Source organism: Branchiostoma belcheri, unplaced genomic scaffold (genome assembly GCF_001625305.1).
Source record: "Branchiostoma belcheri isolate BF01 breed outbred unplaced genomic scaffold, Haploidv18h27 scaffold115, whole genome shotgun sequence".
Taxonomy (NCBI): domain Eukaryota; kingdom Metazoa; phylum Chordata; class Leptocardii; order Amphioxiformes; family Branchiostomatidae; genus Branchiostoma; species Branchiostoma belcheri.
In genome coordinates, this window is record NW_017802547.1 from 162,489 (window position 1) to 183,847 (window position 21,359).

The following is a 21,359-nucleotide window of genomic DNA, read 5'->3' on the forward strand; positions in this document are numbered from 1 at the left end:
TTGTAGAGGGCGTCTACTTGACAAGGTGGTGATCTTACCAATCCATTTGACAAGGAGAAGTACATGTAAGCAGTGTTAGCGAGTGCATATAGCTCTTACAAAGTCTTTGTGCCAATTAAATGCTGCAATGCTGTAGGGCTCTGAAATTTCCGGCGTACCACAGAGGCTTTTTTAATTAAGAATAATAGAACCTCGCTTGTAGAGGGCGTCTATTTGACAAGGTGGTGATCTTACCAATCCATTTGACAAGGAGAAGTACATGTAAGCAGTGTTAGCGAGTGCATATAGCTCTTACAAAGTCTTTGTGCCAATTAAATACTGCAATGCTGTAGGTCTATGAACTTTCCGGCGTACCACAGAGGCTTTTTTAATCTAGAATAATAGAACCTCGCTTTTAGAGGGCGTCTATTTGACATGGTGATAATCTTACCAATCCATTTGACAATGAAAGGAAAGTAGTGTTGGTGAGTAGATAGAGCTCGTGCAAAGTGTTCTGCGCTCCAAACCAAACAAATGTTGCAATGCTGTAGGTCTCTGAACCAAAAATGTAAACTTTAGATTATAGAGAAAGAAAGAGAAATGTTGATAAAGAAGTAAAGGAGGAACGGATGGATGGATCAAAGACAAGATGGAAAAGTCGTTTGCTAAGAAGGGAAAGACAAACTTTTCTACACGTCTACAACCTCCAATACAGGAGGAAAAGACTGAACTTTGACATATGCTTCACCATTATTGTTAGTTAGGAAAAGTTGTTCACCCTGGTGACCGTAAGTGTTTTTTTTTATATTCCAACATCTAATCACAAGACGTGGTGACGGCACACTGAAGTTTTTTCAACTTGTATTAATGCCGCCACCAAAACATTGACAATACAATACTCATTTTCCCCTGAACGAAGTGAGGAAAGTCGTGTAAAGTGCCTTTCCCAAGGGCACAAGATCGGTGGCATGGCAGGACTCGATTGATTCTGAGTCAAGCACTCTGCCGCTGCGCCACACGACCCCACACAAGTAAGTTTGGCCCAGTCTGGTTCATGCCACAGGGTCAAGTTAACGTACACAGCACCGTGACAGACTCTTCTTGCTTTCCAGATGGCAAGTCGGTCCGAGGTTCCATCCATTCTCCTCCCTTCAATTTGCCCTCCCATCGCTTCTGAACAAACGTTTAACAAGGTAAGACGTGCTCACAATCACTGAGTGATTCTAGAAACGTCGGTGAGTATGTTGGGTGCATGTCTTTGCTATCAACTTCAAAATTGTCTTCGCTATTTCCGATCTAGTTGTTAGATTTATAGAGATTTACAGCTAGGGCAGCAGTATGGTAAGTCGACCTGAGATTTCGTCCATACTCCTTCCCTGATACACCTTCCCTGAACAAATGTCTAGCTAGGTAAGACGTACTCCCAATCACTGTAAGTGATTTTAGAAATGTCACAGAGTGTGTTGGATGGATATCTGTTGTTTATACTACCGGAAAATTGGCTTATCTATTTCCAGTCTAGGAGACCATATATTTTGTTATATCTATAGAGCTAAGGCGGATAGATAAAGGCTATATAAAGATTTATCGGATATGTCATTCAAAATGTCACTCAGATACATGTATCATTTTTAGAATATAAATACATGTATATGATTAAGATCAATTATATGTGATATTCCATGCCCCCTACTAGCATTATATGTTAGATACAGCGGTTTCTGCCGTTCCTTTATTTATATTCTTGTCACATACACTCCGAAACATGTTTGGCCAGAGTTCGGGAGGCCATATTCGGTAGTGTAAGAAGTGTTTGACGTTAGAAAACTTTGATTTTATCAGAACACGAAATGAAATAGTTCCTAGATTTTGTCAAGATTGATGGATAAAACAACGAAAACAGTCAATCAATTACATGACTGTAGAAATGAAGGGTATGATTAGCAAAATGCAATTAATGGCTGTCAGTTAAATGAACGTCTCTTGTACAGACTTGCTCCTCCTTCTCCTGATTAGAAAATGGGAGCTTTCGTTCCTTCTTGTTTTGTCGGGCGTCTATCGTTAAAACTACCTTATGTAACGTTAGGACAATACAAAAAAACTTTTCTTGTCATTTCTTTAAAAAGTACGTTCATTTCAAATTCGTCTTCAAAATCAACGCTATACAGGAAAATGTGAAGTTGTCGTTTTTGACAGAAGAATTAAAAACAGAATGGTTGCGACCTGCTTTGTATAATAAAAAAGAAGTTTAGCAGCGTAATTCGCCATGTGACTCTTTGGTGCGTATGGCGTCAATGTGAGACCTCTACAACCCACACTAGTACTCATTGAAGGTCATCCATTCATAGCAGTTAACCAGTTTCTGCCATCATCAATGTAGCTTGAAATAACATGATGATAGTGTTAATGGTCTTTTCATCCTTCTCCTGGTCATTAGAGGTGACCACCTTATCATTTTGAGGCCCCCTTTAGAGGATTTCTATTAAACGCAGCAAATGGTTCTGTTTGTAATGCGTCAGCCTGAGGTTGACAATGGTCTTGACAACCGTCACTTTTATGATAAGGCCACAGCAAGTAAATTTTATGGATGACATCCTCCGCAAACTCCAAATCTAATGCGAGCGGGCGAAAAAAAACAAGGTTCCTACATTTTCAAATTTTGACTCAATCTTTGCACAAATGGTTTTGATTCAGTAGGAATATCACATATACACGGCAAGAATCACATATCACTGCATCAAAGTAAGAAACAAAGCATTATCAGAGCCTTTTCTTGTCTCCTCTCTTCATAGTTATCTGCCATCCACCTTCCGGCGTGACAACAGACATCTTTGCCCATTTTCAGCATGTTGACCACTGTCAGAAGGCAACAAAATTTCTTGTTTTTTTCCAAAATCAGGCGAAAATTAATGCGCGCGCTGATGTCATCCATAAAAATTACTTGCTGTGGCCTTAGGTTTTTTTACAACGGGGTTGTAACGCTTACATAGTCCTCTTCAAAAACATGAGCATCATGGAGGGTTTAGTGTACATACGCCTTATCATTTCTACGCAGCTGTAGTTTCCTTTCAAGTTCTGGTTGAGTAACGTTTCAGTTCAAGTTTAATTTGAAAACTTTGACATTCGTCGTTAAGAAGAGTTGGTGGTTTCTAATCGACTTTTCCCCTCGGCTGGTGAAGCTTAAGTATAGGGTCTATTTCGGCCTAAGTACCATGTTTGAAGTATTTACGTCTGAAATGCGCCTTTACCATACTATATCAGGGTTTCAAATTTCAATGTCTGAAAAGAACAGTAATTCCTTTCCAATGTGTTTTCTTAAAAGGTAAAATATACTATATGTTTCCATTCACTGACTGACAACCATTTTCCTTTAGATTTTATTAAGATTCAATTTTTACAGCAATGCTGGCTTACGTATGATGCTATACAACTGTATATAAGGGTGCGTATTGTAGATCTGTGTCTATACCAAGTAGATCCTCGCGAAACGTAAACTTTTAATCAGCTTAGGTAAGTCAAGGTCTAGTCAAGCCAAGCCTGTGGTAAACTGTGTTAAAAGGGCCATTATGAACGTTGGTGTACTGAGATTTTTTAAAAAGCTGGAGTACCTATTGAAAAGCCGTCACATTCAATAATTATTAATTCATGATACCTATGATTATTAGTTATTGTCTTGTACCTTGTACCTTGGCCCTTAACCCATGCCAGGGTCGTGGGGGTACTGCATCCCTCTCGGCTGTACGTTAGGGTTAGGGTTTCCGCAAAGTTTTCTCCTGTCCATTCTTGACTGTCACCAAGTACAGTAGGAGCATTGTCATTAGATAGCTTTAAACAATGCCTAGAGTTAGATGTTCAAGGGGTTAGGTGTAACACGTCGATTGGTGTAATGTAGCCAGCTGCCGCCGCGCTGCGTGCCTGCGAAGCTGGTGTGTTACGCCGAAAGTCGGTTATACCGGCTATACTGATACAGATGTTGTCAGCCCTTTTAGCTATTGGTAGGCACCAATGAATATATCTCCTTGGGTTTCGTGCCTAAATGTCATCCATACGTTCGCAAGAGTGTGAAATTTCTTGAATCTTACAGGCAGGATTGCCGATTGACAAGCTACGTTTTACCTCCAAACCCTTTAAATTGACAGCGTCCAATTATAAAATCAGCGTGTCCATTAAACGTTCATCAGCGATGCTTTCAGCCCTTAACTGATTTACATGATGCAGATATAATCCGTATATTCAAGTTATAGATGTTTGACGTTTTCCTTTCCGAAGTTTTCTAACTGGTTGATTGATTACATGTAGAAGCCACCATACTTCATATTCTAAGTTAGGCCATGTTGATTTGATTATATGGATGACATCCGCGCGCGCATGAATTTTCGGCCGTTTCCAAAAAAAAAAAAGTTTCCAACCACACTGTAAATTGTACAAAACAGTTGCAAAATGAGCAAATATATACCGAAAGTTGCAAAAAAAATATTGCAAAAAAATATTTGAAAACGATTCCAACGTCGTTGAATGCCAAAATCAAACAAAAAACTAGAGTAGATTATTCGCCATACCATACTCAGTGTCATTTGTTCGACCTTCATAACAACGTAGATTTCATGAAAGCAACTTTTTTTTTTGCAAAACTTTTTTTTTTATTCGCGCGCTCGCATCAGTTTTGCGGTTCCCAGAGGATGTCATCCATATAATCAAATCAACATGGCCTTATGGGTTTTTAATTTGTTGTTTTCCTTTCCAATGATATCCATCACTGTTAACTGGTTTCCTTTCCATGTAGCACGTTATCATATTGCCATTGCTTGGCTCTAAATAATACTGGTACGAGTCTTTACCATGTACAGTGGCAAGGAAAGGCGTCGGTGCGTTTTAGTTGCTTTTTTTCTACCTCCAGTAGCGTCATATGCACCAACTGCACGTACCATAAAATGCACGTTGTATCCTCTTGATTTATGATTACGACAAGCCAACCATAAAATAATCAACGAAATGTCACTGAAAACAGAAAAACATATCCACTACTTTGCGGGGGTAACAAATATATAGTCAACACACCCTGCCACCCATGGTTATCCACGTAAGCCATTGTCGGCTTAGAGGCTTATCACTTGAAATTGCTGTAATTCTTTTCCATTTCATACAATCAAAACTTAAATTCTATCGTCTCTACTTGTAACCGGTGTAAATGTGAGGTGTTGGTGTGGCTAGTCCCAAATTCAGAATATGAAATAAGATAATATATTGAATGATCAATAATAGAATCCACCAAAGGCAACGTCGCCATCTTAGTTGACAGGAACAACATTCTGTACAATATCTTCTATATTAACCTGTAGCATTCTATGCCCTATCTTACCTTGCCGCAAGGATAACCACACCCACACACACAGCGTGTACTAGTGTAATACCCAATGCCTCCTCTTCATATTGAACAAGATTTCCGCGATCTCATACCTTCGCCAGATGTTAACACTTACGACTGACGAATTAAGACTGTTCCTCATTGATTACATACTCATTTGCATGAAATACAAATTCGAGGCCCTAGCATATCCATATCACGAGATTTCAAAACCGGAAGTTCCACTGCAGTTCCGTAACAAACTGAGAACATAACCTTCTGCCGAAGGTAACAGCCCCGCACTATGAAAGTAGAAGCCCGAGTACCCAAGCCTCATTCAGCCGTGCGACCATGTAGAGTGACGGACCGCTTCGCTTACTCTGCCGCAACTACAATGAAGAAGCATCTGAAACCCACTTTTCTGTAGCTCGAGCAAGGCTGAACCTTCTTTTGGTAAGTACATTTTTCACTTCTACATGTTTTTACGATTTCAGACCATATTCACCAGTCGTAAAATTCATCATTTACTGCTGGCATCGTTCTTTTCTTGGATTCATATGCCTGGACATTTTCTCTGCCTTGAATGGTTTAAATAAATTAGAAAAATCCTTGTCGTTTAAAAATATAAAGGCCAAACGAGAAATAGAGTTTTAAGGAGTAAATCGGTTGGCAATTTTAACTGGTCAGATCTGTACGTAAGCATAGCGTAAATTAGGCCGAAGGGCGGTTATACAGATACAGAGCTTGTTGTGCGAGTGCGTAATCTCAAAGCAGATTCGGTGGGGCAAAGGGACTTAATGTTGGCACCTATGCCTAACGTTCGTCCCACGTACTTTAGATACAGGCGGCAAATGGGTACAGGCGGCCAACATTAAGTCCCCTTGCCCCACCGAATCTGCTTGGAGATTACGAGTGCCTGGAAACCGTGACATTCGACAGTTTCAAATGTCTCTTGCACCATGCAAAACCTGTTATCCCAGTCTAAAAATATTCCTTCAATATATATTTGACTCAATCAGAAAGGAGGCTTTAGCTGATCTTCCTATCGAAGTACGGCATCTATTTTGACTTCTACCTGCCGACTTTCCACCAATGGCAGAAAGGACTTGATTGAAGGCGATAATAGTGGATCAGATATAACATCAGTCTTCTAGTAACGTTCAATCTATATGTATCGTTCAAAGTTTGACATTTCCAACGGCCCACGCCTATCACTGGATAGGGATGCGGCATTTGTGCACGATTTACCACCCATTGCTGATACAAACCAGGTTTGTTTTCAACGTCAACATTTTGTACATGACTCTACCGCTATATTGTAGATTAAAAAAGTGATATTTCTTGTATATTTAGCAAAAGCTGCGTGTATACATTATTATTCCTGTGGCAACCTATCTCTACTCTAGCTCCCAGAAAAGCAAGCTTTAAGTCGAGGCCTTCTTTACCCTCTAAGGGATCCAAACCCTAAGTGGGATGGCCTTTAAAGCATTATTTATATTACTCAGCCAAGCGTTCTCAACTGCACGAGAAAATACATACATGTATGATGCCAGCGGCTCACAAATCTTTTCGCTACTTTTTTTAATGAAATGCGGCGCTGCCTGGCGTAAGAAGATTATTGTTTATTGTTTGTTTATTGTTTATTGTTTGTTTTGCACTCACAAAATAAATGAAATATAACAATTGAAGCTACATGTAAGTAGACATGCATGGGACGGCCAGACACCTGCTGGTTTATCTTTGGCCCTTCCCAATACTATAATATTAAAAGTTACCATTGATACTGAATAAAAAAAAATTAAACGCAGAAGACAAGAATAACATGAAATAAACAGAAACAATTCGAAGAACTAATGAAACAATACGAATAATCTATCTGAACAAATAAAGAAAGACCAAGTTAATTAATCTAGTTATTACTAACATCAGTACAAATATAAATTCAAATCAACAAAACAAGGAAGGAAAGCAATCAAACTTAGGAAATGGTGGTTGGTTGAAGTATTATTTCTCTTTTTGAAAGCTTTTTGAAACTGGGTAAGAAGGGACATGTTCTCATAGCAAGGCTTAAGTTGTTCCACATAGTCATTCCATCGGCCATTACAGCAGCTTCAGGGCCATTTCTAGCCGACCTGATAGAAATGAAACCCCTGTCCTCATATGAATAAGGGACGGTCATATTCTCCAAGATTTATGAACGTGTCATAACTTCTCCAATAATCCGTATCCTACTGTACAGCATCTGGTAAAATGTGTTGATAGGGCATTTGGAATATTGCTACAGCTTTCCTGTTATATATATTTCGTCAGAACGTTTAGAAACAGAAATTTATTCAAAAGTACGGGGGCAACTTATTGGCTTTAGCATAGCAACATAACCAAATATATTTTGGTGTTATCAAGTATATGACTATGTGTTGTGTAGCTACCGTTTACAGTAGCACATACAGTTTGCTATGGGTTAGATGGACCTTAACAATTTATACGTCTTGATGCTGCTTGATGGTGTAGATATGCATGTATGAACGGTGGTAAAAGTATCTTTTGTAACCTTCCATATGCCCCCAGACACCATACAGACTTATATATGCCATATTGGTAGCTTGTACGACGACTGATGGCTCGTATGCTATGGATTCCAGCCAGAGGTCTACTTTCCTGCACTCAAAAGGATTTGCCATGGGTTTTTAATGTACGAAATCCTGATGTTTTATGTGGTTACATTTCCTGATGTTTTTGTGTATCTCCAAAAAGATGGAGTACTTGGAGGCAAACCGCATATGTTTGTCTTGATGTCTCGACGTTTCCCGGTTTACCATCATTGTCAAATTGAATGTGCAGATTACTATGTATCGTGTTTTGTATGGTTGGTAAGTATTTTCTGCAACAAACTTCCGTACTGTACTTACTTTGATCAATCAAGCTCTCTCTAGAGCCAATTCATATTACCCTGTTATACATCATAAACTTGATCTTCTTCACCCCTAAAACGTTTATTCCAGCTCTTATATTATATTAGTTTTTTTTTATTATGTTACGTTTGGAGTCCTGCGCCACGGCTTCTTCTGCCCTTTGCACGCTCACAGAAGACTAAGTTGTAATTATACGGTGGAATACGAAAGACGAAACGCATTTTATCTCAAATTAATATTGTACTCTCACATTATAGCGAATGAACGAAATGAACTTTTTGACACAGCCTCCAAATTCTACCCTAACTTTCACACATTAGCCCTCGGGCATGAATTTTCAATAAACTTTCTTTGAATCATTTGAGGATATCTAATGCAGCAAGCAACCAGCCTTTACCAAGAACTAATAAAATGTTACTCTCAAAAAATACAATAATTGTGAATATACAAGAAATATCCAAACAATATTGAAATTCATTAGCATCGTTTCGGCTTCTATATGTACACGTACGCTAAAAGTGGATCCCAATAAACTTAAACTCAACTCAAACTCAAGGCAGTGTTAAACCACATAGACCAACAGTATCCAGTGAAAAATAGTTTCCGGTGAAAAAATTACATTAGACATAAATCAGAACTTTGCCAGCATAATAATATTTGGCTCCAACGTAGATAATGTGTATTTGGATGATAATTTACGCAAAGCTGTGGTATTAGCACCCTACATAGTTGCTAAACATCACATTAAAGCTTGTATAATGGATAGGTCGGAACCATCTCCCAAACTGTACGTAAATCTTACATCTAATGGCTGGTACATACTGAGTGCTGTTGGGAATGATATGGTGCAAGGTGGCATAATTTTTTTCTATTCTAACATTTATCACAATACATGGCGACGGCACACTCATGTTTTTTCATCTTATTTTTATGCCGCCACCAACTCAGACAAACAGACATACTCATTTTCAATTGAGTTAAGTTTGGAAATTCGTGTAAAGTGTCTTTCCACAAGATCGGTGGCATGGCAGGGTTCGAACTCGGGACCTCTAGGTTCCGAGGCGAACACTCTACCGTTACGCTCATCGCCACACGATCCCATAATTTTGCCTCAACCACCTTGACGCAACGCCGCTGAGGCTCCTGTCAAGCAAGCCCCTGTCACACATGGCCGAAATGGCATATGTATGGTTCCTTCTGGCTGTCAATACATCTGGTTGTACATGTCATTACTCGTATTTCCTGCCGTTGCCACCAAGCACAGTTTGGGCATCATCACTAGAAAGCTTTAAACAACACCTGCAATTAAATGTGCAAAGCTTGAGTGTAACAAGTCGTTCGGTGTATGTGATACAGCTAGCTGCCGCCGCGCCGCGTGCCTGCGAAGCTGGTGTGTTGTGTTACGCCGAAGGGCGGTTATACCGGCTATACTGATACAGATACAGAATAATCAATTCTCATCACATGCTTATGATTTAGATTGAAAAGGAGCCTAATACGTGATCCATCAATGCTTGTCTTACCTAGACTTTTCTTTCAAACATGTAAAGGCTACAGTTGACCAGAATGTCAATTCTGCCTTGCGGTGAAAAGGTCTTAACCGAATAAGGATGCTGTCTACTTGATGGATCACTATCTTCTTTACAAGCCAAGTGCTGCGTCGCTTGCAGCTTAGATTACGCCGTCCTCTACAGCGCCAAACCACTGTAGGATTATTATCTTCACGAAGGTTCTGTTATTGGGGGAAATCCTGTGTGAATGAGGTCGTTTTTAACCCCCTTGATGTGTGTGTGTGTGTGTGTGTGTGTGTGTGTGTGTGTGTGTGTGTGTGTGTGTGTGAGTGTGCGAGAAAGCTTGGGCGGATTGTCCTTATATTTGGTAAGTGGGTAGGTCTTGGCAGATTTTGGGGCCCCTGGTGGCTTGTCGTGGTAGTGCATCGGAACTTCTGGTTTTGATATCTGATATTTGGACATGCAAGGCGGATCATAGATAGCCCTTGTGTATGAGGCAGCAAACAAAATATAAAAGACAATACAAAATCATCATGCTACAAGCGTTCCACCCAACAAACTTCCAACAATTCCCTGTGGATCTTTCCGTGTCGAAACTATTTCAAATACCCTGATATTTTTCTGCTGCGCAAGTGGATTTTGTCGGCACAAACCTCTGGGGAGACTGTACTTGCGTCATGGCTAAGTGCTACAGCTTTACATCGGTAACGCAAGGCACTGGACGCCATCCCTAGATGGGATTTGCCGCCTGGTCGCCTTGTTTACTGGCAGTCCCAACACCTTTCCTACATGCCAATGTCTTGTAAAACTTGACCTTACATTGCAAATGTGCCCTCCAAATACCACGCTATATTATGGCACGCACTCTTGGGTCCTCCTTACCGTGCCCGGCATTGAATAAAACGTTACCAACTGCTTACCTGTTATGGTTTACATGAGTACGCTAACCTACCGAACTATGATGTTTTAAAAACGTTTAAATTGTTTTTTTAGATACATCATGATCTCAAAAGTATAGATATAGAAGTCTAAAATTGTAATCGTCACAGAATATTACTAGTAATATTTATGTAAATTGCGCCATACCAAGTCACACCCTTCAACAATGTTATTGAAGAAAACACAATTTATCTACGACCTCTTATACCCTACCTGATCGTCTTACTAACTTCCAGTATGCAAACTTTGAGGAAATATGGGGCACATAAATCCTGGCGAAGCCAAGACCTCAAGATTTACAATGCTAGACACAACAAGATAAGCTCTATTTCATCTTAGAGCATTTGATTGAGAATGGGTTAATACTTTAAGCTTTACGAATACCCATTTTAGAACACCTAATTGCTGATGTAATCCTACAGATACCATATGTTAAGTCTTCTGAGTGAACTTAAGGCTTTTGAGCACGAACTACTTGATAGGAGCGGTGCCAAGAGTAATAACTCCTCAAGCAAGGAGCGTTTACCAGATGTTTATCACAGACCTTATCACGTACTAACTATACGACTTGTCAGATGTGATTTTTCAAAACTGACAAGAAAGACACAGACCCCAGGCAAACTTAGTGGATCAAGCTAGGTTGCTCGTTAAAAAAGTGTTACATTTCTCTCAGATGTTTTACTTTATTTTTGATTATTCATACATATTTTTATGATATACATGTACAGGTAAGGCTTCTATCATGGAGAACGTTAGTAACGTGTCTCAGCCCATCAATGCAACTTTTTCTAAGTACTTTTCGTTATCGGTTTTGACATACAGGTCATCTGGTAGAATCCGGTGTGAAGACCTGTGGCATCATGGAGAACGTCAGTAACGTGTCCCAGCCCATGACTGCGGACGAGCTGTACGACTTAGACTTCCCGTCCAACATGACTGACGTCTTCCATCAGGACACTGACGGTGAAGTCCTGTGGGCGAAGATCTTCCTCTGCACGGTGTACTCTATCACCATGCTGACGTGCGGCGTCGGCAATCTCCTGCTCATGGTCGTCATAGCGAAATACAAGGAGATGCGGACCATCACCAACGCCCTGGTGGCCAACCTGGCGCTGTCTGACTTCCTCGTGGCGGTGTTCTGCCTGCCGTTTATCCTAGACTACCACATCGTCAGGCCCAACCGGCCCTGGACGTACGGCGACGTCACCTGCGCTGTCGTCAACTACGCCCGGATGACGTCCCTCTACGTCTCCACCAACGCACTACTGGTCATTGCAGTGGACAGGTCAGTCATGGTCATACTGGTAATATCTGAAGAATTCTGTTTTGACATTTCGTGCCTTACACTATACAAGGCAGAAGACGAATTACACTTTTCATTCAGTTCACGACAACGCACGAAATGAGTTGTCTATTCAACCCACTACAATTTATCTTAATTTTTCCTAAGCTTGCAGACAATGAAAAAGGTATTCTTCTACTAACATAAAACCCACAAATTTTGGGAAAGGTATTTTTGTGGGGTGGAGGAGTTTCTTTTTAGCTGACCACCTACACATGTATTGCAAAAGAGGTACATGTGTACCATTTTTAGGATAATCTTTCTAGTTTTTTCCTACTCTGGTACAGTGCTTCAGTGATTTATCGAGGTTCAACTTTGAATTGCAATGACCAAGGTTATCAAGTATACGCGTACAGTGCCAGGGAAGTAGAATCTGACATCAGTCAGCAATGGCTCTGCATTAATGCGTTAACTTGCGTTGATATTGACTTAGAGGGTAAAGCACAATCTGATGGAGCAGCTCTTATCATCTCTATGTTATCTACAAACGTTATGAGACACGAGTTTGTACTTAATGCAATACTGTGAATTGGATGCCATTGAAGTAGAATCTGGCGGCGATCAGCGATTGGTCCATAGTGTTAAAAGATTGAACCGAAGGGCAAACCACAGCGTGATAGAGAAACTCGTGTCATGTTTATGTGATTTGTAAACGTATTGTCGTGCAAACGAGCACACAAGCTTGCCCATAGGTCATATTCACGTAATCTAAAGCATACAGTATTATCAGGCATACCCAGATATACCATACCACTAGGTTTGAATAGACACAGTGCTGATTTCCGTTTAGATACAGAACTGTAAGTTCACAAATCAACCATGATAACAAAGATATGATGACGCTTTATATACGGCTTACCATTGCAAATCTTCAAGGTTAGTACCTGATGCAAGGTCAGGTAGAATGAGGCAACCATCAGCTAAAGTAGCTATATGTTATCCTTTAGAAAACGTATACATTATTGACTAATCAAACGTTACCTCAGATGAACTATACACTGTCATTTGAAAAATAAACACACTTCGGGTCGGATTTGATGAAAAATTTACAGAAACAAATCTTTGCAGCACTTGTGGTAGGTACGAGAATGTATTAATAAGCTATGCTAACTGACTTAAAAAAACAAAATTGTTTTGTATTCATGATGATTTATATGTTGTTTTATAGTTGTAAGTCATGTTACATATATCATACATGCATGTATATTCTAACCACGTATATGCATGCTGCGTTTTAACGGATGGAATACAGGAAGATCAGATTAGGCTGTTATGATATAAAGGAATGTGCAAAAAGTCCATAAAACACTTAGGGCCTTAAGCATGTCATCTCCACCATGCCCTATTGTACAGTGACCAAAATCAAAGACGCTCAAAAAGGTTAAGCGATTGCCTTATACTTTAGTGCGAAGTTAAACTTTTCTCCAAGCTAGGATTGATTTAAACCGAAGCTTAGTGTAGAACTTGAGTTATGACTTCACACTAGATAAATGAAGCACTTTTGTTAAGGTTAATGGAAGAGTGCATCTAAGATCTTAAAGTTATTATGATTTGTGAAATGAATATCACCCCAAACTGCCAGTCTGTGATTACATTTTGTATCTAACACACCGGCTTGTCGAAAAGGTTATTGAGTCAAGGCAAAGTAGAGTCGTGGTAAAGCTTTGACGGCGTACGCATTCTAAACGCAGTCTCCAAATGCTTTCAAGACGTCTGGCGACGAAAACATTAGGGGCATGCCCCATTAACGTAGACGTCAAAAGACATCAAAACTTCTTTCATTACAGCTCGTCAGAGCGAGTCAGCTCATATCCCACGGGTAGACGAACGCTTTTGATCAAGTTAGTGTTGGATGCATTAGTTACGAAGTTTCTAGTATATAGCCTTTACAAAATATTTGGAGGATGTGATTATGTATATTAATGAAGTTGCCCCCTTTCGTCTCAGATTGTTCATTCTATGGAAGCATGCTTGGCAGAATTGGGAATTTATCAGACGTTCCTATATGTGTTATTCATAATGATTGCTCATGCAATTATGACAAAACAAGTTGCAGTCCAAGATATGATTAAAATCTACCTGACACCCCAATAATGAATGCTGTTTTGAAATATTAATAAATGTAATGTGATATAAAGGCGCCGAACAATAAAAACAGGAAACAGTGTCAAATATGGTTATTATGATTAAGAATATGTTATGATTTGAACTATTGTTATGATTGTTATTATGATGAAGGATTTGTTTTGAACTATTGCTATGACAGTTGTTATGATCAATGATTTGTTATGATTGTAATTAATTGTTATGATTATTGTTTTGATGAATGATTTGTTATGATTTGAATTATTGTTATGATTATTGTTATAATCAAGGATTTGTTATGATTTGAATTATTCTGTAATGGATGGTTCAGTGTATGTATGTACGTATTGCTGGATTTCGTAACCGTTGGGGAAACAGTTGGAGCATCAGGGTAAATCAACCCACGTTAAACCTGGACGGCGGCAGGTATCGACTTCCGGACACCTTTGACCCCACAGGTCCCAAAGATCAGTGCGCGTCAGGAAGAGGCACCTACCCGATGGGTAGGCACCTACTCCAAGCAGATCATACGGTGGCAAGGCAGTATACATTGGGAAGAGGAGTGCCCATTAGCCTCCGGAGATCTGCCAGCAGTCAAAAAGTTCAAACGTTAAAACACCTAGTTGTTTCATAATCAAAACGTGTTTGCCGAGTTGTTTATTGCTAATGAGCACTCATCTGGCCTAGGGATACTGCGCAGGGACAGCAATTTGGCGAGTTATAACTTTGTATTAATCTAAAGTTTACATATCTGTATGTTTGACCAGGTACGTGGTGATCATGATGCCGCACATCCCGCGGATGAGTCGGGCCGTGGCCACGTGTGTGGTGATGGCGGTGTGGGTGTGCTCCATGCTGTTAGCCATCCCCACAGCCGTGTATTCACGTGCGCTCTACTATGTCGACTTCCACGGTACATTCTGCGGACTCGTCTGGCCCATTGGTCATCAAGTCAGGTAAGTAAAAATTGCGAAGGTGTTACTGTAGTGAAAGCAGTACAGATTGGAAGGTCGTGCAACCTTCGGCTTCCTGAACTTCCCCATGTCGACCCGTTATCCCTGCTGACTTCCAGCTAGATTCTGGGACTTCCACGTTCACCCATTTTCTGTGTCTGACTTTTTGTCATTCTGCCCATCTATCCATACAAACACATACACACACACACACACACACACACACACACATACACATACACATACACATACACATACACATACACACGCACTTTCAACCTACCCTACAGGCATTCCCAGAGACAAGAAGACAAACCTACATAAAAGCAAGACTTCCCTACCCAGAAGTAATAGAGACAGCACAATATAGGAGCTAGTCTACATTAATCCGACGTAGAAAATTCCAGACACGCCCTACATATACCAATCCAATAAAGCAATCTATTCACACCATAATCACGGCTTTCATTTGAGTCAGGGCATTGAGTTTCCATTTCCGTGAGTCATAAATGTAATTAAGGAGTAATAGTATAAACTGATTGCACAGATGTGTACCCTGAAGATTCGTGCCCAGAAGCTTAAATATACATCTATCATCGCGGGTTCCCGTGAACGAAACGTTTGGTCTGGAGGTTCCATACTTATGTCATATACAAAAAATATTATTGGAATGCCAACATGAGTTTTCATTTGAACATGAGTGATAAACATGAGTGTATGTTGATATATTTTCATATAAATTATACATACCTTGTGCCAGAAGGCCATTACACTGATTTACAAGTTAACTAAAATTACCGGAAAGATACCGTGAAGGTAATGATATCAGTTATTTTATAGTTCCTGTTCTAACACAGATACAAGGCTTACTATTTGGCTGTTCTCCTGTTGGAGTTCATCGTCCCTGTCCTGATTATGTCGTTCTGCTACATCCGGATAGCCCGCCGGATCTGGTGAGTAGAAATGGCTGACATTTTTTCAGTAACATTTCTTCAAGCATTTTGGATACATAAGACCGATTAGAAATCATCTTTTAACTATTTTTTTTCTAGGAATTAGTCTGGTGTCAAGCATACTTTTATAGCCGATTAAGAATTCTCTACCTGGTTTTCATACTGCCGTAGATCGTATGAATTATCAACAAGGAACATCCCTGGCTAGGGATCATGAACTTTAACATAGACCACAATGCATCATGACTGTGCTTGCGCACTAGCACCTGCAACATACTAGTAGCTTACAAGGTCGCAGAACACAGTATTAACAGGCGACCCCCTATGACGCGAGTATAGAAATTAGTGCGGACAAAACTCTTGAATCCTGGCTAGAGCGACTTACTCTAGCATCCTACTATAATTTTTATTGCGTCGAAGTCAGTCACCTCGGGGTGCTTAAATATAGAAATACCCATAAGGCGAAAACTGTGTTCTGCCACCACAATGTTAACAAATATCCCTCCGCCGTACGTCAGGTACCGGACGGTTCCCGGGCAGCAGACTGAGTCCCAGCAGGCCGCCATGTTGAAATCCAAGAAGAGAAACGTCCGACTGCTTATCGTCATTCTCGTAAGAATTCGCTTTGCTTTGTGTTGGTAATACATATTTTGGGCATACCAGTATCAAAACAGCGTATAAAAAACAAATTTAAGACGTACAAAAGCAAACGTGGGTGCTGTGGATATGCTAATAAGTAGTCTGGAAGCTATAATAAAAAAACAGCAACTTTAGGAAAAATGCAATTATCTTAGGCAGAAAACATTGATATGTGCCTGTCAGTGATTTCATTTGAATATATAGAGTGGAAGAATACATTTCGTAATCTATATATAAATACTATATATATATCAATATTTGTATTAATAGAAAACTTTATTGACAAAGCAAAATACAGTGACTTTCGTATTATAAAAGTCTATGACTAGACATACAGACACGTCGGGGACCTATGTACAAGAGTATGGGTGAATCAACTTAATATACTACTTGTTCTAAGGTCTAAGCATGCTTTGATACAGGTGATGTTTGTCCTGTGTTGGGGACCGTACTACGGCTATGCCGTGGTGAGAGACTTCTTCCCGCGACTGCTGGCCAAATCACGACTCAACATCACCCTGCACTACATCGTGGAAGCGGTCGCTATGGGCAACAGGTGCTGAACTTTTGATGCCTAAAGATGAATGCATTTAGTAGAGATATTAAAGATGTTAAAACATGAGCTATTTAAGACGAAGTATCTACATATGTCAATTGTTATACATTTGGATGTCAGTAGACTTATATGTCCACATACACGTAGATACTTATAGGCACTCTTTCATACTATGAATTATTTAACTTCATTTAACTAGAAGTAAACTTTTGATTGGAACAGCGAAAACCCACCCCAACCACAACTGGATACCAGGTTAGCCTACCTGTAGTGTTTCGGTTTTATCTATCAAAATACACTCTCTTTTCCAGCTCCATTGACACCGTGGTGTACATCGCCATGAACGGCAACGTGAGGAAGTTCATGAAGAAGCTGCCGCACGACTGCTACACGTCCTACATGCAGTGGAAGAACCGCCGGGTCCAACCCGTCGGTCTCTCGGGCGCAGGAGGCAGACGTCCCGCAGCCAGACGCTCCTCCACGCGGTCCGACAACACCTTCCCTCCGTCAAACTACTCCAACTACAGAACCCGCGATGTGAAAGAAGTCTTCTGTATCGAGGACAAAGTAACTCATAGATCAAATCCCTACTCTGGTGAGTAAGGGTCATACGGACTGTTTACTATAAGGACCCGTTAATATCGTCGTACATCGTACATGTGTCCTCTAAGAATCAGCTGTCTTAATATTCGAAAAAGACTGTCTTAGATTCTTGTCGGTAGTTGGTTCTGTCATCGGCTGCCTGAAAGTTCAAAGTCGTACGACGACCTACGACAAATGTGACCGTGACGTTACTGGCAGTAAAGTAACTATTGATATAGTCAAATAGTTTTATGTACTATGAAATGTAGGATTGGAAAATCACAAGACTACAAGCTAGCTAGACCATACCAGGGAAGCACATCTCAGTTTATTACTTTAAAGACAAAATCAAATCAAAGACAAGAGATCTGATGCTTTTCTGATTATAGGGCAACATGTGATACCATGAATGACACATAGGACAACATTTACAATATGTAATCTTTAAAGACATTACTTTGTATGTAAATGTTGAAACACAATTTTGAGGTTTCGAGGGTTACAAAGTTACCAACTGGTGTAACAATCACTTAATGTCGAATAAACTGTGTTGTTAAATAGATATACAGGATATGATACATTGTTCTAAAACACACACACACACACACACACACATATATATATATATATATATATATATATATATATATATATATATGAAACACACATACAAGCATACATACGTCTTACTATCAATTCATCTATCCATCCATCTGTACACGGAAAATATACATTTATGCTATGAAGTTGGTCTGTGTTTCAGGGTGGCTACCTCTATTGTAACATATAGCACGTGGCTTTTTTTGGATACTCTGTGGATACTCTGCATCTAGTACATTACGGTATGTAGCGTTCGTTCGAAGGGTTTATTGAAAACTTCGTGATTACAACGTACAACATGTTTTAACTTTAAACATGTAACAGACGAACTTTCATGGTAGTTTCATGTTAAGCGTCATTGTAGATTAGCTAGGTGCATGTCAATATGACTATGTTCGAAATAATATCATCGGCTGTCTGTGGCTATATATATATTGTGCAGCAGAAATATGTTATAGGACATGTATATTACACCTATGGACAAAGACAAAGTAAATCTCGTGCGTATCGAATTCCGTGTACAGTATCAGCAAGCTGTCCATGCGTGCCAGGCTTATCACTAATATGTATATGCGTATAAAGTTCTGTATATTGTTATGAACGGCTAACTCGTGATGTGTAAAGAGATATATGTTACAAAATAAAATATTGTATGCTTCTTATTTCATAGCCTATTTCCTAAATCTAATTTTTTTGAAATAATGGGTCTTATTTTGCATTTCGTTGATTACAGACGACAATCGAACCGATTTTGGGTTATATTTGTGTCAAATTTGAATGCCAACCACTCCCCGACCTACTCCCAAGCACCAGAAAACCTACTCCTAACGATGGTTAGGGTGTGTTTGCCTGGTGTTCGGGAGATCGAAGTCGTGAATTAGTGACTTCAGTCCACGTTGTTAGCAGGTATCTTCTTTGATAATAGCGCTACCTAGCGTTATTTTAACGAAAGGCAATGCAGCGTTTTTTGTACCTCCTTGATTCCATTGGAACGGCAGGAACTGACTTCGATCGAGATATACGACACGGCCATTACGACCTGTGACTAGCGAAGGCATATGTTTGTATAACTGAATTATTGGAACATAGAAACTTGAAGATTAGTAACAGTAACCCTCATATTTTTTTTTTCAAATATCAAAGACATTTTTGAAGTTGTCCCTTCTGTAACCACTGGTGTACATGATATAGTAAGAACATTTGATATAGACGAAGAAGTGTAAATCGTATAGCTGTAGTTCATATTTATGTCACTAGGTGCGTTTGCGATAAGTCTGAACAGCAATGGGCTTTGTGGATGGAAAGGGATCGCAAACGACGGACGTAATAATAAGTATGTCAAAACGAAAAAAAAATATTCTGGATGAGAACATCCGTCTAATACTGACATTTACTGTCATTTCTTCGGCATAATTTCTTTATCATTTCATACCTACTGCGTTTGAAATAGCCCACAAAAACAACCTGAGGAGAGACCCTTTGTTTTTATGCACCACCACGAATATAAGTACATGTATCTAGAACCAGCCTACGATACAAAACAAGATACGTAAAAATTTTTGACAGCGACATCACATTTTTGCCTGACAGATCCGTATGCAATGGACTTGGATTGATTCAACCTGCTACATGAAAAATTACTCTCCAAGCAGAGGTTTGGGTTTTTTTGCACTGGATTTTTTTTTACCCAACCCAACATTGTTGGGCGAAAAAAATTCCAGTGCAAAAAAAGAAAACCCGATAAAAAAGCCTAAAAACATGCAAAAATAACCCCAAACCTATGCTTGGAGAGTAACGAAAAATAACTTACAGTTTTGCCGCCTTGAATTTGCATTGAATGCCTTTGCTAGAGCAGAAATAAGTGTTGCTGACTAATGTGCAGCGTTATTGGTGTCCTCAGGCTACCAGTTTACGGAATCAGAAAAATCTCCTAAAGGCCTGCAAGGTGGCCATTAACGGGGATTTGTAGTATCAGCACATTCGTCATCAGTTCTTGCACCCCCAGGCGCTGTAAATCGCCTAAATCGTTGTAATTGATGAATTTCAAATCGTGGCCAACCGCTGTGACGATATCTACTGAGGGAAAACCAGACGGGCGCACATGTACGCACTCGTGATAGACGCACGGCGCGAGTCGACGTCTTGTTTTCAAACCATTATGTTGTATCTCAATGGAAAACAGAAGCTCTTTCACAATTCTGTGCAATCCTGCGGCAAAGTCCAGAAACTGCCTAAAAGGAAGGGGATCAACATGGATTCTACTAAGTCCTCCTTCTCAGACAGATTTGGACAATTTGGCTCGTTAAAAGTAACTCTGCACAGGTCTGTCTACATCCAGGAAATAGCCGATAGGAAATACGCCGTCTCTTCTCAAATGTTTTGTAGAAAATGGTGAACATTATTATATATCATAATATTATTGACAGGGATTTTAAACTGAATCACATAATGTTCAGCGCCAGAATTTGTTTACCACTGAACCCACTGCTTCTGTGATACTTGACTGAGGATACAGCCTCAAGTAGCATATTATTTTTTTTATCAAGGGAGGATATTAAGCCTAATACGAGACTGGATGATTTGTAGTCAATCAACAACTCCGTTCTGTAGAATTTGCACCATCGCACACCGGGGCATGCCCTTACTTTTTTTCGAAACGTGTGGTGGGTTCTTAAACGTGCGTGGTCTGAAACCACAGTGTTAGAAATACCCATCTGCAGTCTGCATTTTGCAGACACATTTTCAATATTGCGGAAGAAAATAAAAGCAACCTGTAATTTTGCAGACTGGAGAAATCAGGCTAGGGGTTCAATGGTTTTCGTGTTTACTACTTATAATATCGTGTAATATAATATAATGTACGTATAATATCAAGTTATATTTTCCATGTATTTTTCAAATTGCACCTAAGATGTTGGCCAACATGCAATTTTGTATATATAGAAGAACTTTATTGCACGACAA

General features: G+C 39.7%; 1 protein-coding gene across 1 annotated transcript; it reads left to right on the plus strand.

Moving 5' to 3' along the window:
- The first annotated feature begins 1,104 nt into the window (after positions 1–1,104).
- On the plus strand, positions 1,105–18,400 carry LOC109462323 (prokineticin receptor 2-like). The gene is made up of 7 exons (XM_019758852.1): positions 1,105–1,172; positions 11,508–11,970; positions 14,880–15,068; positions 15,923–16,018; positions 16,537–16,630; positions 17,080–17,213; positions 17,525–18,400. Exons 2-7 carry the CDS (start codon positions 11,546–11,548, stop codon positions 17,814–17,816), a joined length of 1,230 nt encoding a protein of 409 aa, XP_019614411.1. The 5' UTR covers positions 1,105–1,172; positions 11,508–11,545; the 3' UTR covers positions 17,817–18,400.
- The last annotated feature ends 2,959 nt before the right edge of the window (positions 18,401–21,359 follow it).

Coding starts and splice junctions, on each gene's coding strand:
- LOC109462323 (XM_019758852.1), top strand. CDS start 11,546: ATGGAGAACGTCAGTAACGTGTCCCAGCCCATGACTGCGGACGAGCTG. Junction 16,019..16,536: donor CGGATAGCCCGCCGGATCTG/GTGAGTAGAAAT, acceptor GCCGTACGTCAG/GTACCGGACGGTTCCCGGGC. Junction 16,631..17,079: donor GACTGCTTATCGTCATTCTC/GTAAGAATTCGC, acceptor GCTTTGATACAG/GTGATGTTTGTCCTGTGTTG.